This window comes from Diospyros lotus, chromosome 7, assembly GCF_014633365.1.
Source record: "Diospyros lotus cultivar Yz01 chromosome 7, ASM1463336v1, whole genome shotgun sequence".
NCBI classification, from domain to species: Eukaryota; Viridiplantae; Streptophyta; class Magnoliopsida; order Ericales; family Ebenaceae; genus Diospyros; species Diospyros lotus.
In genome coordinates this window covers 11,177,391-11,195,876 of record NC_068344.1, presented here as the reverse complement: position 1 = coordinate 11,195,876, position 18,486 = coordinate 11,177,391, and the positions used below count along the sequence as shown (strand labels likewise).

The 18,486-nt window shown below is 36.5% G+C and overlaps 1 protein-coding gene across 2 annotated transcripts; it reads left to right on the top strand.

Annotated features, from left to right (window-relative positions):
* The first annotated feature begins 9,857 nt into the window (after positions 1–9,857).
* On the top strand, positions 9,858–13,672 carry LOC127806795 (protein DETOXIFICATION 12-like). Of its 2 annotated transcripts, XM_052344310.1 has the most exons (7): positions 9,858–10,302; positions 11,656–12,200; positions 12,292–12,378; positions 12,496–12,552; positions 12,661–12,899; positions 12,994–13,199; positions 13,349–13,672. In XM_052344310.1, the coding sequence occupies exons 1-7, from the start codon at positions 10,057–10,059 to the stop codon at positions 13,388–13,390; spliced, it is 1,422 nt and encodes a 473-aa protein (XP_052200270.1). In that variant the 5' UTR covers positions 9,858–10,056; the 3' UTR covers positions 13,391–13,672. The 2 variants fall into 2 exon arrangements, with proteins under 2 accessions (XP_052200270.1, XP_052200271.1); XM_052344311.1 differs by lacking the exon at positions 12,496–12,552.
* Positions 13,673–18,486: the final 4,814 nt, after the last annotated feature.

Here is an 18,486-nt window from a genome sequence, read left to right as displayed (position 1 = left end):
CCAACTTCACTTGACTCGCCCATCTCTTTAGCCTTACCCTTACCTGAAATGATGCAAGCAAATATGAGCCACAAGGCCCAACAAATATAACTGAAAGGAAGTGAGCATGAGAATCATAAGTATCGAGAAGCAATAAAGACCATGCATAACATTTAAGGCACTTACGCTACACCTCATTTCACCACTCTTCATGATAACATGACGAACAATCCATTTGTGCTTTTATGTAATCTTTTAAAAACTATTGCCATGGGACCGAAGTCCATATCATAACCATGGGACCGAAGTCTATCTCTGAGCTGAAACTATCTCTATGGATATATCCTGCAAATCTCGTTTGTCGAGCGCATCATGAAACTTTTAGGCATTTCAAAACCCTTTTCATGCACATGCTCTATATGCTTATATTTTACTCTTGTGCTTAGTTTTGATGATGAAAAACATCAAATGGTTTTATACTCTTAATCAAAGTATATGTTTTGGAAACAAAAATCAATTTCAAATGCTTTGTTAAAATGAAAATGAAAATAAAATGAATTATAATTTTCTTTATTCTTGTACATGGAGATTTGCAAAGACAAATATTAAGATTTAAAAAAATCTCCTAAATAATTTTTACAAATTGGTTTTGAACCATTGGATAAATGAAACAAAACTTTTTCAAAGGCAAAAGACCATGTATGTTTTTGATAGATTGATGTTTTTGCTTTTGATATAGTTTTGATGATGAAAATTAATTGTATTTTGATGATGAAATTATTTCATTGATGTTTATTGACTTGGTGCCCTAAATTATTTTTATTTGTTTTATTAAGCACCAAAATAAAAATTAAATTTATCATTCAAGCGTACATTTTTCAATTTCAAATAAGGATCAATGAGAGATTAAATAAAGTGATATTGGAAATCATATCTCAAGGTAAATGACAAGTATCTCATTTTTTGTATTTATATTAATAGTTCAAAATGTTTTTAAATGAATTTGAGGTTTAAGGCAAAAAGAGTTTTTAAAGATTATAGAAGTGTTAGTCAACTGATTTTCCTTGATTAGGCTTCTAACAACATGAGTAATGTGTGTTTTTTAACTAATTAGGCGCTTATCCATTTCCTTTTGTCGCCTGACAGTGTGTATGTTTTTCATAGTTAAAATTATTTTGCCTTGATCAATCGACTAACTCATTTCATTTGTCAACTAAGTCTTTTCATTCGTTAACTAACCTTTGCATCTGTCGACTAATGCTTTTAATCTATCGACTAACAGAAGCTTAAAAATTCAATCTGTCAACTAATTTAAGTCATCAGTCGCCCGATTAATTCACAGAAAATAAATAATGACTAGTTTTTCAAATCCTAACTGCTCAAAACGACTAGTTTTCTCTTGAAACTTGTGGAACACCTATAAATAAAAATCAAGGATGATCAAGAAGAAGCTAATGGATGGGAATGAAGTGAAGTGAGTTTGCAAAATTTATTCATCTTCTCGATTGTGCTTTAAGCTTTATTTTTCTCTCAATAAGGCTTTGTGTATCATATTGTAAAATTAGTTTCAAGCCTTTGTATCTTATTTTGAGTGACATTATAACTAAGAGTATATACTCTTAGAAACTCCCTATTAAACATTTCTTGTATTTCCTAACTTATGTAGCTAAAGGGCCTACTTGTGTAAGTAGGAGGTTGTAATTCCTAGTCTTAGACCAGAGGGCCTACTTGGGTTCAAGTAGGAGGTTATAGTTGATTGGTTTACAAAATCCTTAGTGAGAAGCTAAGTAGTGGATTAGGCTTGGTTTAAGCCGAACTACTATAAATCCTTTGTGCACTTCTTTTGCTTGTGTTATTTGGTTTGTTTATCATTGCTAGTACTTCAATATCCTCACTTGCATTAGATTCTTATTTGTTTTAAAAAAGATTTTAAGTTTTCAAGCTAATTTTTAAATAACCCAATTCACCCTCTCTTGGGTGTGTGCCATAGCATTTTAAACCTATCATATGCATAATCACAACTATGCATATTATAATAACTCATTATATATAACAGACATACGACTACCCCGAGGCAACATACATGAGAGAACAGAACCTATGCAAAGCAACATCAAACCCTTGCATGTTCCCAATAAAGCATCATTCCCAAAGAAAGATAGGGTGATACAAAATCCTATTTGAGACTCAGTAGAAAAATTAAGTAACCTCATAGCCCACATGCAAACCAATTATTCCATAATTGAGGGTTTACTTAACCCAAACTCAAGAAATCAAGGCATTGTAGAAGCAACGGTAATAGAGTGCTAAAAGCTTGCAAAATAGAGGGAACGTGAAGGAAATTGCAATAAAAGGATAAGAACTTGCAAAGTAGAAAGTTAAGAAGCATGAACTTGCAACAACAAGGTACGGAGAACGGAACTTGATAAAATAGGAAGAGAACTTGCCTTAGATATTTGTCCTTAATCCTTGCAACATACTAGGGTTGCTGACGTTGCAGCCAAACATTTTCAAAATTAAGCTTGCCTATGCCACTAAAGTTTCCCCTAATTTCTTTCCACTAACCTCAGCTACGCACCTACTGTACGATTCGAACCCATGATCGCCCCTGGCCTCCTCTCACACGCATGCCATTTGGCCTACATGCTCTCTTAATTAATATTGTGCATAACTTATATTTAAGGTGATTCAACCACCAATTTCCAAAATTACACTTAAACCCTAGTATTTTCGAATAATTGCTAAAACTCCCCTGATAAAAAATATATAAATTTTAATTTTTTTCCACTTAATTCCTTACACAAAAATTTACATTAATTCTTAAATAAATGGGTCATTACAACAAGTTTTCTGGGCTTTGATTTAGGAAAGACTTATTGCTGCCCTCTTACCCTATTTTGCCTTTTTGGAGTCATTATTCTTTTTGTATTTTGAGAATTGAATAGATATTAATGCAGTGAGCATGTTTTTTTTGGGGGATTGCTATTTGGATGACCAATTAAGATTCTATCATGCGCATGAGCTATATGAATGCATGGAGTATGAATAAGAACGAAGTAGGAAAATAATTTAATTGTTACCGTCGAAGATGTGTCCTTTCTTAGAGGGAGGTCCTGATACATGTGTGCATGTCCGCATATAAAGATAATCCAACTCCCCAGATGAGGGATGTTGCTCTTTTCAAACTCATAAAGGGTGAATCAATCAATTATATATAAATTTATGGAAATGAAGAAAGAGATAATAAAGTATTTTCGAAAGTAATGGTAAACTTGTTGGGGCAAAAGGGAACATTCAGCCCCTAGAAATATATAAAATTTAGGATAAATATTCATAGGTCTAGAGTAAGGTGTGAGACATCCCGCATCTGACATCATTCGGGAGTACTACTGCTACCACTTGCAACTATGGGCTAGACGTGTGCCCAAGCCCAGCGACTTCCTTTTACCTACTGGCCTCATCCATAGCCAGGATGTCGCCACTGTGCCTCGAGGCCATTCGGGAGGGAGGACACCGACCCATAAAGTCCCTTTGTGGAAAGGTCTGGTTGCGAGGAACGGTACACGATCCTAGACACCCTAGTGTAGTAAAAAAGGTAAGTACCAATGGACCTACACAGAGGCAAAACAATTTCTTAAGATTCTATCCCTTCCACCAATTGGTGCATCGATGCACAGGGCAGTGGAGCAATCGTTTAAGGGAGTGACCATGGTCTTTGCATCCAAAGACGATGGGATTTTTGAGATGTAAGAGCGTTAAGCCTGTAAGAGAGTTTTCGGTGAAGAAGACAGGGACCCTAATGGCACGGAGTGTGCCAATGGGCACTCTTTTTTAGTGATGCGGTTTGGTGGAAATTTTACTAAGCCACTTATGTACGAGATCAAAATATATATTTTATCAAAGTAGTTTAGCGGGATGCCTACGTCTGCTATGATATGGTTTTATCGAAGTAGTTTGACGGGATGCCTATTTTTGCTATGATAAGGTTTTGTTCAAATAGTTCGACGGGATGCCTACTTCCACTATGTAGGAGAATATTTTTGTTTTCACAGTTCGGCAAAGTGCCTATATTTGTGAGATGTATTAGGGCAAGACTCTTGTGGCCTAATATATGAAAGATAAGGGTGTCATTTTTTGACAATCGAGGTTTTAGTGTTTTTATTTTAGTGGTTCAGATTCTTTCCTACGTTCGCTCTTAGAGGTTGTCTTTAACAGATAGCTGTTCAAATAATTCATGATGTTATGAGAATTCCTTTGCTCAAAAATCCTGTTTATTCATATACGTCTGATTTTGAACTTGGGATTACAGGAGATTTAGAATGGGCCGAGCCTAAGGGTTTCCATCCCCTTAGATCCCCAGTCCGAATCTTAATATTTCCCTAAAATGTTGCAAAACAAAGAATACAAACATATACGTGTTACCCTATATCTTTTACATCACAAGATCATTTTGTTTGCACAATTCGATACAAACACCTATGTCCGCGATTTACAAGAAGTTAGTTTGTAATGTCTTCACTTTGCAACTTTTTCTTGCAAGTTAGCAACATCTAATCTACGACCTAGAACAACTTGGTTCTGCGTCTTTGGATATGGTATTCCTGAAGCGATCAATATGATGTTTTAGGAACTTATAATGATCCCTTACCTTTGGAATATGGTGAAGGGTCATGAGAAACTCTCACCGCAGTTGATCTCGAGGCTTAAATGAGCTAGGGTGGAAAGCCAAACACCTTCCGACAAAGAGAGATGAGACTAATCCAGGAGTGTTTATAGAAAAATGCCATCGTAGAGTTATCTTCTTGGATCGACAGTTTAGCTTCTACGGGGCTACTGCAAAATGCGCTAATAATTAATCTCCTCTCGTCGGAATTTCGTGCAGCTTTACCAACTCTTGCCTACCCCACTGTGTTGGAATTTCCTCGAACTTGAAAAAAATATCAGAGAAAGTTGGGAAGTTTGGGGAGAAGCCTCTTCTGGCATGGGAGGAACATATATGAGGGAATTGGCATGCCAGATGGGCTACTTCCTGGGTTCATAGAACCCTCTGGTAGACATATCCCTAGAGGTCTTTTCCTGCGAAAGAGGTCTTCACATTCTTCATTCTTCACAACAAAATCCTCCACGGGCATTGGCATTGCTAGGGAGGATGACCCTATCATCAAATACAAGTTCGAGAAGAGACAATCTCCCGAACTTGGCCTTTAGATATCCTTGAGGGGTTTATCCTTACTTCCCACTTGCCAAGCCTGAATCCATGTTTTGATGAACAACATGGACTCCGAGCAAGGATATAGGGTGGGGAGGTGTGTTCTTCTCCCAAGGGCCAGCATAATAGTGGGAGAAGAACCTTATACGACTCATAATAACAGGAGAAAAACCTCGCAACAAGCTTCCCAGTGCCTTCTTAGAGGATTCAAAGCGTGGCTCATTGGGAGGCACTATAACACCCTTGTTTCTTTATACATGAGAGCTCGAAATCATAATCAGGGTGTTAAAGGAATCCTGAGATACAGAAGCTAGGATCGAACCTGAAGTGTTTAGGATTCTTATGATTTTAATAGAAATCACATACAACTCAACGTATAACCACAAAATAAAAGTCTTGTACATACTTTAATTCAAGTGATCCAACTGCTATTTATAATACAACATTCAAATTTGTAGCTCGCACAACAATATAGAAAACCAAAAGTACAAAATCTAAACATCTGCCACCTTCTTTCCTTTTCCTGAACTCAAGCTCGGGATACCTGGAATGTCAGATCTACCTAGGACGTTGAATATCCCAGGAGTATAAACACTCAAGTTAGATAATTATATCTAAGTGAGGCGGTTTGCGGAGTGAAAGAATTAAGTACGTGAAAGTGCAGAAAATGAGATGTTATGTAGTTTTTCCCCCCTTTGTGGAAGCCCATGCCAGGGTGTTACAATCACCCCCGCACTGACATGTCCATCACACCAATCCCATTTCACGATCCACGACCATACATGCTAGTCCCCCAAACTTGCGACAACCAAAATGAAGCAAAGCAAAATAAACATAAGAAAGATATGCATGAAACATAAGGAAAAGTGAGATGCAACCACAAGCCTCGCACAAATGTAAGCAACATGATCAATATGTACCAAATACATGCATAAACCACTCACTATAGCTTTTCACTTCTTGGTTACGTAGTTTAAGGCCGAACACCGCTCCAAGTGAGCTGTTTCTGTAAAAACCGAGACTTCTTGGTAATAAAACCTCAAATATTTTTGGATAGGTAGGCAACCATTACAAATAGGAGTTTCCATGCAAAATTTTAGGCCTAGAGGGGCTCTCACATGCCCACACGAACTGCCACAAAGGGATGCCATGCGCCTAGACGTGCAGCCCTGCTGGGCACGTGTGACGTACACGTCACCACGGATTCTGCTACTGAAAATTAAAAATGGCATAACTTACTCATTTTAACTCTGATTCGAGTCTCGTTTGAACCTATGGACTCCTTTTTCGACCCTCTACATGATTACAGAAAGAAATTGAGCTTAGCTTAAAATTTTGAGGATTGTTTTGCATGAACTTTGAAACGAGTTCGTCATTACTGGTGACCTGATTTTGCCTTCAACTAGAGCTTCTTCCTTTCTTTCAAGTAGAATTTCCACTCTTACATGAGCTACTTACCCCATTGATTTGGTGTCCAAAAGCTAAGCCCAATGCATGCTTATATAGAACCTTTAAACCCATAGGATTGTGACACTTGGCTCCTTAGGACAGTGACACTTGTCCTTGAGATTTGCACCCTAATCATAACTTTTCTCCCCTTGTGACAAGTGGCCCTAGAGATTTGGGCCTAATCCTAACATATTAATCCCTTAGATGAATAGTTTTTCGCCACATATCATGGGGATTTGAGCCATCATCATTGCTTTTATCCTACGGCGTCATGTGTCCCTCGAGATTTGGGTCGTCATCATTACTTTCTTCTTATGGTGCCAAGTGTCATTTGAGATTTGGCCATCATCATTATTTCCATCTCATGGCGCCAAGTGTCCCTTGGGATTTGGGCTTCCATCATTGCTTTCTCAAATTTCTTTTCCAAGAATTACATATGCATCCCGAGCCCTTAAATTTTTGAAAGATATTTCATTTATTTAACGACAATAGCTTACAAAACTTTTCGGTATTACAGGTACTATAGGATGAAGTGAGACCACAACATCTTCACACAACTGACCCTTATGGTGGCAGCTAAGGGATTGATTTTTGTTTGATTTTCACAAACAATACCAAATTGTTGTTATCTAACTACAACAATTAAATTTATTTGTCTTGGGATTAGCTAGAGTAGAGTCCTTCACCACAACAGAGGGTCCGAGATGCCACAAGCGAGGTCAAATGGATTTGGAATAGGTCGGGGTCAAAACCCAGATAGGTCATCGGGGGCTTCCAGATATGCTACCCAGATAGGCCTTCAGGTAGTCAAGAGGAAGTGATCTCGATAGGTCTTTGGGAGATAGGGCTTCCGATCTTTCAGGTGAGCTAAGCTTGGACATAGCTTGTTGTCATAAATAAGAGTCAGAAAGGCACACGGGAGACTCCCCCATGCGGGCCCTCTAATGCCAAAGTCAGATAATAGTCCAAAGTATATTCAAAGTATGATATATAATGCAAGTGTATGTATGTTCCATGTTCTGAAGGGATATTTGTGTTCCCAGATAGGTTTTAGAGAGAGAGAGAGAGAGAGAGAGATTGAGTGTTGGTGGGACAGAGGTATGAAATGAGTCTAGGGGGTCCGTGGAGCCAAAAGATCCAAAAATGTTTGTTTATCTTCTAAAAGGCGAGTATTTATAAACGAACTGGTGGGAACCATGGTTGAGCCATGAGACTCTTTCGAGGAGTGCCTTAGGGAGGCCGAAAGGCTTGAAGAAGTCTTCAGGGTGGGACATCTTGATGGCTATCTCCAGGTGGCCCAGAAGAAGGCTTCAGGCCACTGGATGGGTTAGGTCTGGGAGACCCTGAAGGGTGTCCTTGGACTTGGGAAAAAATGATGCATGCCGATCCCAGAGACGTATCAGGGGTCTAAGGGGATTTTGTCCCTAAGACTGTTCGGGGAAGAATGAATTTGAAAATTAGTACAATTTTAAGACACCCCACAACATGAGTGTTTCAAAACTTTTTGGATTTGATATAAGTTTTATATAAATACTGTTTTAAACTTCTTTATGCTTTTGAAAAACAATGTTGTGAATGTATATAGAAAATGTTTGAAATGTGAAAATCAAATGTTAGACAAATAAAATCGACGACACACAAATTTTATAGTGGTTTGGCACAACCCAACCCTTGGCTTCTCACCAAGAATTTTCTCAAATCCACTAAGAGGTGTCTGTTTAGAGAGAGGAATACTATCTTTTATAACAATAGCTTTTCAAATGCTTGGCTATATCCCTTATAGTAGCTTTTAACAGGTTCAACTATAACCTTTTAGTAGTTTTTATAAAACTCAACTACAACTTTTACAGTAACTTGAGAAAAGAAATAAGAAGTAGAAGCTCACAGAAAATATAGCTCTCAAATGAATGCAGAGCAAAGGCTCACACGGTATAGAGCAAACCCTCAAAGAATAGGAGAGAAAGCTCACAAAGGATTTCAATATTACAAACATAAAGTACAAAAGATGGAAAATAGAAACAATTCACTCTTTCTCTTGGTTTCAAGGATTTGAAGACAGGAGAACACAAAAGATTTGACTTTTAGCTCAGCTTGTTCTATTTCTTTCTTTTCTTTCTCATTCTCCTCAAGATAATATTTCATTAGAGGGTCTTCAATATCGTGCATGTCTTGGATATATATAATGTTGGTTTCTTTAATGCACTTTTACAGTTTGTCTAGAGGATAAAGTCATTAACCTTGTAATTTGCAAGAATATACTATTTCTTCCATTTTCAACTGTTAGAATTAATCTTGAAGCTCAATTATAGATTACTTTCATTAACGATTGATCAAATAGCATTTAATGTATGTAAGAATGTTTAAAAATTGAAAGATGTGTGCATTTATTGTTGTTTGTAACAACTAATTTCTTGAAATTTAATCTAACATTAGTCCAGTAAACTAGGTATTATTCAAGTGACATATGCAATTAGACGAGTAAATATTTTTTATACTCAAGTAAAATATGACTTGACTACAACTTTCTTTTAGTTAATTAATGATTCAAGTATAAAGACTCAATATATGTTCAATAATTTTTATTGACTAAAACATGTAGTTACTCGACTAAGTATAAAATTACTCGATTACTAAATGCTCAAGTACAGAGACTTGACATTTTACTTATAAATTATTACTCGAATAAGAGTTTTAGTTACTCGACTAAAATATAACATTATTCTATTCCAAGTTTGATTTAGTCAATTAATAATATAACTATGGAGACTTATCATTTTATTCTAAATTTATTACTCGATTAAAATATATAATTTCTCATCTAATACATTAATTAGCCAATTAACTCTTTAGTTACTCGAATAGTGCTATTTCAACATTTATTTGAGTAATACAAGTGTATAATTAATTAATTCCTTGGATGATCGGATCTTACTCAATTAAAAAAATAAATTAATCGATTATAACACTTTTACTCAATTAAATATTTTTTTATTTAATTAAAATGATAATTATTCTATTAAGTTCACACTGAATAACTTCATGTCGTATCATATTTTATTATCAACAAATTATAATAGAGAAAATGTATTAAAATTTTATATTTAATTTTTTATTATGAAAATATTTTTAAAATCAAACTAAACAATAATAATAAATAAAACAAATGTATATTCGGAAGTTATAAGGTTCAAAAAAACGGGGAATCGGACAGGAAGACATTTCTAGCTTTGGATGCACAAGAACTTCTTCCGATTCCGAAGGCTCTCTCTCTCTCTCTCTCTCTCCCCTGTTTCTGAGCACCTCTTCCTGTCTCTCTCCTGTTTCTGAGCACCAGAAGAAGAGGAATAGATACAAACAAAAAACCCAATCTCTCTCTGTCTCTCCCCACCGATTCACAGAGAAATTAAAATCAACTAATAATGGAGGAGGAGAAGGAGATTTTGTTGTTAGCGAAGGAGGGCGGCGGCGGGGGAGGAAGATGGGCGGCGGTGGCGGAGGAGGTGAAGCGGCTGGGGTGCATAGGAGCGCCAATGATGGCGGTGACACTGTCTCAGTACTTGCTGCAGGTGGTGTCCACCATGATGGTCGGTCACCTTGGCGAGCTCTACCTCTCCAGTTCCTCCCTCGCCATCTCCCTCTCCAGCGTCTCCGGCTTCAGCCTCCTCGTAAGCCTCTCTCTCTCTCTCTCTCTCTCTCTCTCTCTGTGAATTCGCTCCGTTCCTTCCAAGTGTCACTCTTTTATTATTACATATAATTAACTATTATATTATTCAGTACTTTGTCGTAAATGATCGATTTTAAGGCGGCCATATGATGTTGTTCTACACAGATTTATTTTCTTCAGTCCAGCATTAGAGTGATTCTCGGGTCTCTTCACTACCATTGAAACATAAAGACTGCATCCCGATAAATCTGGTCCCCTACATGTCTTTTTTGGGTTTAAAGTGTCAAAGTTAGTGAGGGCCCTAGGACATATTCTAAACTGACTGGAAATTTGTTGGCAGCAGCCTTCTATGACTCTCTCTTTCTCGAACACAAAAAATAGAAGAGGCTGATACATTGCATATGAAACTCTTTTCTAAAGTTTTATTGGTAGAATACAGTAGTTTTAGAACTGTTAATTTAATTAGCACAAAAAAAAAAAAAAAAGAGCAGTCAATTTGGTTGGGTAGAGAGGGTTTAAGATGATACATTGGCTAGGAAACAGATCTTGCTGTTCTAGTCAGTAATTTATTCTCTTTTTCTCCCCTCACTTTTTATAATTAAGAGACTGAAAAGGTTGATTAATGGCATTAAACAAAGTTATTATTCAAGCCTTGGGAGCCTAGAATTGTATGGTACATATTCTAACAGGTCCATGGGAAGAATTGTCTGCTAGTGCTTGTTTGTGCAATCCCTCCAAAATTGACTGGAAACTCTTCTTTTTGTCCTGCAATGATTCCTTTTTGATTCTATGATCAAGATGCATGAACCCAAATTTTTTTCCAATAATGGGTCCCCTCCGACTAGCGCCTGGCCATGTCCAAGGATATTTTGGTCTATTAAAGAAGGATTTACCATAGCACGGCCTGGAAGTCTAAGCAAGGAAAATGGTCCAGTCTTCCGCTTGTAGGTTTTGACACCTTCTAGTGGAAATTCTGAAAATTCACCTTTCGTCAGGATAAACAAATTAACATTTAGTATGAGAACATGATCCGGGAAATCCTTTCCGGGTTTTCTACAGTCTTGTTGCTAAACTTACTTACCAACGAAAAGATTGTGCAATCACTGTTGGATAGAATTGACACTTCAACTCACACGTAAAAAAATTGTTGCTGAAGGGAAAAGGCTTAGATGGCAAAGCTGTCGGAAGCTTTACCGTTCATGGAGTATGTTTATGCATTTATAGTTCTTCACTGGGTGTCTCCCAAACAGATATTTACGCAATCAGTACTGATAAGAAAAGAATATATGATTCAAACTAGAAGGTCTAGTCTCAAATAACAAGAAGAAATAACTTGAATTTTCTTGTCAAACAGTTAGGAATGGCTTCGGCTTTGGAAACTCTTTGTGGGCAGGCGTATGGAGCGCAGCAATACCATAAGCTTGGAACTCAAACTTACACTGCTATCTTTTCCCTTATCATTGTTTGTCTCCCTCTCTCGATAATATGGATCAATATGGGGAAAATACTCACTTTCATAGGCCAGGATCCTTTGATCTCAAAGGAAGCTGGTAAATTCATAATTTGGCTTGTTCCCGCTCTCTTTGCTTACGCAATTCTTCAACCACTAGTCCGATACTATCTAATGCAAAGTCTGCTTCTTCCCATGCTCATTAGTTCATGCGCCACTCTTGCTCTCCACATACCTCTCTGTTGGTTACTAGTATTTAAGTCTGGACTTCATAACCTTGGAGGGGCAATAGCAATTGGTATTTCAAATTGGTTGAATGTGATCTTCCTCTTATTATACATGAGGTACTCATCGGCCTGTTCAAAAACCCGGGTCCCAATTTCAATGGAGGTGCTACGTGGAATTGGAGAGTTCTTCAGATTCGCAGTTCCTTCTGCCGTTATGGTTTGGTAACTTTTTAGTTGATTTTAAATGAATTTTAGGATTTCCCTCGGTACCCTTTTTACCCTAATTGAGATTTCATTTGGGGATGCATTGCAGTCTTGAATGGTGGTCGTTTGAGCTGCTTATCTTATTGTCCGGGCTTTTACCAAACCCAGAGCTCGAAACTTCTGTACTATCTGTATGGTATGTCCTCCATCAAAATAGTTAATATTCCAAGTTCTCCAAACTGTAAATTGGAGTTCACCTGTAAGATATGGATAACTAGACAACTACTGCCTTTCTTGTTGATTTTTGGAACAGTCTCAACACCATAGCGACACTCTATGCTATACCATATGGATTGGGTGCTGCTGCCAGGTGGATTCACCCACACAATACATACCCTTTTGCATGTAGATATTTTGCTTTGTTACAACTAAGCTATGTATTAGTGATATCTATGTAATATAATCACTTTTTCTTCAGCACTAGAATCTCGAATGAATTAGGAGCTGGATACCCACAAAGGGCTCGTGTAGCTGTATTTGCCGTGCTTTTCCTGGCAGTTGCAGAGGCTACAGTAGTGATCACAACCCTGTTTGCTACACGGCGTGTGTTTGGCTATACTTTTAGCAGCGAGAAAGAAGTTGTGGATTATGTTACCGACATGGCACCTCTAGTTTGCCTATCTGTCATGATGGATAGCTTACAAGGGGTCCTTTCAGGTTACATGTTTTGCCTCCAATGATATGTGGTACACATTACAGCTACGGAGCATGAAATCCCGTTACATGAACTAACTCGTTTTCTCACAAGCAGGTGTTGCCAGGGGATGTGGATGGCAGCATTTAGGGGCTTATGTCAATCTTGGAGCCTTCTACCTTCTCGGAATTCCGCTTGCTGCCACATTGGCTTTCTGGGTACAATTAAGGGGAAGAGGCCTGTGGATTGGTATTCAAGCCGGTGCTATGCTACAAACAGTTCTCCTCTCTATTATAACAAGCTGTACAAATTGGGAAAAGCAGGTTGGTTTCTTTTTCATCTCCATTTATTCTTAAAGCTATTTACCAGACATGGTATCGTGAAAATCCATTCAAAGCCCTATGGGGGTGAGAAAACACTGGACCCCCCCTTGAATTCATATGATTCTGAGGTGCAAGTGTTTGTGTTGCAGGCAATGAAAGCAAGGGAGAGGATATTTGAGACAAGATCTTGAGGAGCATTGCCGAACAGGCGACTCATGAAGAGAGTTCGGTTATGTTACAACCATCGATCGTTCCTTAGTCCCATAGAACTGCAATGCAATTTTGTATGCGATAATTGTCTGAGTTGGATTCTTCACAACTTAGCTGAGGCAGATGTACGTCGAAATCTATGTTTCTCTGCATACTGTTGCAACTACGTAAACAACTGCATTGTAAACCACCCAAATCATACTTGTGATCACGGCCGTCGCATTTATTTTGGTGGTTCTTTAATAATATAAATAAATATTAAAAATTATTTAAAATCTATTTTCTTTACTTTTTGAGATACAAAATCACCAATTAAATTTTTATATTTAAGTTTAGAAAATAATTTATTTTCAATTGACAATATAGACAAGATAAAAAAATATGAAAAACATAAGAATTGAATAATCAAAAAATGAACAGAGTTTACAGTCAAGTTTTGCAAATTAAAAAGTTATTGATTTACTTTTACTTTTTTTTTAATGACCAGATCAATGTAGATTCTTCAGATGAATTTTTTTTTGTCTAAAGAATCATTTTATCAAATTATTTTCCTTAAATAATGCCACTTCTTACCTTTTTTTCGTTACGTTATTGATTTATATTTTACTATTAATTGTCTAATATTAAAAAATAATTTATGAATTTAGAGACTTGGGAGACTTTCTCATTTAAATAACACCTCACTATTTATTCCCTAGCATTGGAAATTGATAAGTGGATTTGGAGAGTGGGGAGTCTCTTCATCTAAATGACACCTCACTACTTATTATTTATCTCTGAACTTGGGGAGTTAAAGGGGTCTTCTTATCTAAATGGAATAACAAAATAAATAGAATATAAATTCAAACAAAAAATCATCATGAAATAAAATTAGTGATTTTGCATCTAAAAAAATAATTTTTAAATAAATAATGATGTAGAAAGAAGACTGTCTAAGTTCACCTATAATATTGAAATAGTTGAAAATCAGATATATGACAATTTAGCACCATTTGATTCCGATTTGGTTCAATTCGATTTAGTTTGATTTTTTTTCAAAACTGAAAACAAAAAACAAACACACTTAAAAGGTTGAGAAAAGAATATACATTACCCTGGACTTGGGTATTATTGAACATGTAAAATGTAATTATTTTTTATGACATCAAAATGTATCATAGTATTTTTTTATGCCTTGAATAATGAGTTTAGGGTTTCGTTGCCACATCACGGTCAAGTTTGGAATGACATGTTTGATTGCTTGTAAGGGCTATGTGCTTTCTTGTAAAGGGGTGATTCTTTTGAAAGGCCTCTCGATGCTTGAGTGAGTAACAAACAATAGAAAATTTAAGAATGAATGAGTTGATAATGCTAGTATTGATGGATTTGAACCGTTGACTGATGGTTGCCCGCAGTCAACTATTTCTGTAATTTCTTGCAAAACAGAAAGCAACATTCCGCCTGAAACACATGCATTTTACAAAAACACAAGCATAGATCGATGAATCCGAGTTAAAACTAATACCATTGAAGAGGAACGCCAATATTTGGTGTATCAACGCAAGGTCTATCCAGGCTCCTTACTGTCAGTCGACTGGTCTACCTTCGATCGACATTCTACAGGGCTAAAGGCAAAAAATTGTCGTCTGATGGTCGTACACAGTCGATTGTTTCTGCAAATTCCTACAAAACAGAGAGCAACATTCCACCCAAAACACATACATCTTACAAAAACACAAGCATAGATCGATGAAACCGAGCCGAGGCTTTGATACCATTGAAAAAGAATGCCAACATTTGGTGTATCAATGCGAAGGTTTTATCGATTTTCAAAAACCATACAAAAATACAACGGAAATAAAAGTGAGAATCACTTTGCAAGACTTGGTATCAAATGATCACGTGCATAACAAATGAAACCATACCATAAGGGTGAGAATGAATACCTCACAGTGGTTTCAAAATGCTAAAGTAGAGGTTGAAATCCTCATATGGCAACAACAGTTGCTCCTCCTAGGTAGCTCTCAAATACTTTTTTGGATGACTAGTCTGACCCTTGAAACTACAAGGTCCTTAGTCAATCCATACTCCTGGTAGTGGATGAGTCTCACAATTTAATCTATGTGCTAGCCAGATTGAATATGGGAGATGATGTTGATATTGGGTTCAAGTGCTGTTCTCCAAAACCAATACAAACTCTTTATATTTGGTTGAATGTTATTATAGCAATGGAGAAATCAAAGGAGCAAGAATTGAGAGAAATGGGAAAGGGTTCAGCAAGCTTTGAAGAAGAAGATAATAGCTTTGGCCAAGTGAAAAATAGAGCATCAGAAATTCAACAAAAGCCTTAAGCATGTTCCTTCTTCTCTACTTTTATACCAATACTATAATACCCAAAAAATTCTTAAGGACTCAAGTATAATTATTTTGGGGCGTAAGTGAAATTTTTTAAAACTTTGGGGCAAATATTGTAATTTGTCAAAGTTTGTGGAACCAAGTGTAATTTAGAGAACCAAAGGACTTGAGGAAAGAGGGCCAAAGTGAAAGAAATTGAAAGAATGAGGGCAAATCAGCAAAGGTAGTGTGAACACTGCAAGGGAGTTAACGACCGCACTAGCCGCCAGCGTTGGGGTCGTTGCAATTGGTATCAGAGCGAAAAACATACTTGGAGACTTAGGAGATATTGATAAGGGATTTATGATTTTGAGGTTTAGAAAATTTTAGTTACGAATACTAATCGAGAGAATTATTGGAATAATAGAATAGCAGGTAACTATCTCAAACAATTTTGGGTGACGCACTAGGCACAATGATTAGAAATGAGGGGATTGGCAGTCTGTAATATCCCAAATTTTCTAAAGGGTTCAAGAATAATTTTAACGTGGGTCATAGCTGAAATTGTCAAAAGAAAAAGAACTTAAGTGTAATTTCTTACAGTTAAGTGCCGAATTGACTGTAGAGAATGATAGAATTGAACTAATATGATACACACACCAAGAGGGGGGTGAATTGGTATAATTAAAAAATTTCTTTTGAGAAGCAAAGATACTTTCAAATGGTGAAGAGTAAATATGAATTTATCAATGAACAATCAAAGTCAGTAGAAACAGAAATGCAAAGGTAAGCAAGAAAAGTATGGAAAACAGTGAAGACACGAATTTATAGTGGTTCAGCTTTCCAAGCTTAGTCCACTACCTTAGTTATCAACTAAGGATTTTAAAACCAATCTTTACTCTCAAACCCCCTACTCAATACGAGCAGGTCCTCTAATCCTTGACTAGGGAACTTACAACCTCCCAACTTAATGGGTCCTCTAGCTACCGCTAGGAAAAAATACAGAGAATGAAATAGAGATTCTAAGAGTACAACTCTTAGTTACAAAATCTCTCTTTAAATGAAAGATTGAGGCTTAAAAGTAATAGAACAGTAAGATATTAAAGCCTCTTAAATGAAAATACAGAGAGAAAAGTTAAAAGCTCGATGTAACCATGAAGGCACGATCGTTCAAGATATTCAATATATTTCAGCAACCTTCAATGCGTTTTCAACCACCTATTTATAGTTGATGGTGGGCAAGTTGAATTTTTGGACCGTTGTGGGTGGTTGGGAGAGCATTTAATGCCCCCAAAACTAGCCGTTATAAGTTTATGTGAAACACATAGTCGACAGAGAAAATGGGTTAGTCGACTATTTTATCAAATAAAGCTAAGCATAGTCGACAGACAAAAAGCGATAATCGACTATCTTTTAATATAAAAATCCCATAGTCGACAGATGCAAGTGTATAGTCGACAGATGTGAAAATGTGAAGAAAATTTTGAATTTACAGAACAAAAATAGTCGACAGATGAAAAGCCATAGTCGACTATCCTTACTTGATAGTCGACAGATTAAGAAATAGTCGACAGATGCCTCACATAGTCGATTATCCTTATACATAGTCGACTATCCTTAACAGCATAGTCGACTATTCTAAGGCATAATCAACATAATGAAACACATAGTTGACTATCCTTTTGAAAACATAGAAAACTTTAACAAATCCTCGTTTTGATCTTTTTGAAGGCAAGTTGAGATTATCAAAAGTATATTTTTAAAATAAATATCACTCAACCAAACTCAATATTTCTTCTATAGGATTTCATATCTTGCTTCAAAATTCATGTATTACAAATTTGTTTTCTCATTCATATAATCCATACCTTACTTCACAATTCACATATTAAAAGCTATTTTCTCATTTACATAATTCATGCCTTGCTTCATATTATAAAAGTTATTTTCTCATTTATGTAATCCATATTGTAGAGATTGATTTTCATATAGTCATTATCAAAACCATTTTATTACTAAGAGTAAAATATCAGAGACCCTAGAGCGTAATTGTCTAAGAAAACAGATATAGTCTCGACGAGCATCCCGAGATAGGATTTATCGTATTAAAAGAAATTAGAATTGATATGGTTTTTGGTACTGCTAAAATATAGTTTCGATTCAAGTTGAAAAATTGAATCATCGTATGGGACTTTTGGGAAATTAACGAAACCCTAAAGGGGCTTTGATTTTTCGTAAAGATCAACCCTGAAATGATTTCGGGATGAAATAAGGGTCCGGTGAGGGCTCAAGGATGAAATCGTCCTTATCGAGTAAGCCATGAGTTATTAATTTTGGATTTTCGGTATCATAATGCAAATTAATTTGATGTTTGATGATCTAAATGTAATTAGAGAATTACCTAAGTGAAATAGAGATGAATTTTGGGATTTAAATATGTAATTTTTCTATTATTATGAGTAATAAATATAGTGATATATATAAATATATGTATATACATTTACAGCTGTGCACGCGCATGTATGTGAGTCGGTCGAGAATTACACCAGATTTGGAGGAAATTTGTAACGTGATTTGAGAAGGGAAATCCGCAATAATTGATGACAAAGGCTGGTGTGGGCCAGTGAGTTAGCCCATAATTAAAGAGGGAGAATTTGAGAGAGATGAAGAAGAGAACTAAGAGAAGCAGGGAGTTTGAGAGAGAGCTTGGCCAAGAGAAACAGAGGGCAAGGAGATCGAGGGAGAGAGGGCAAGGCCAAGAATG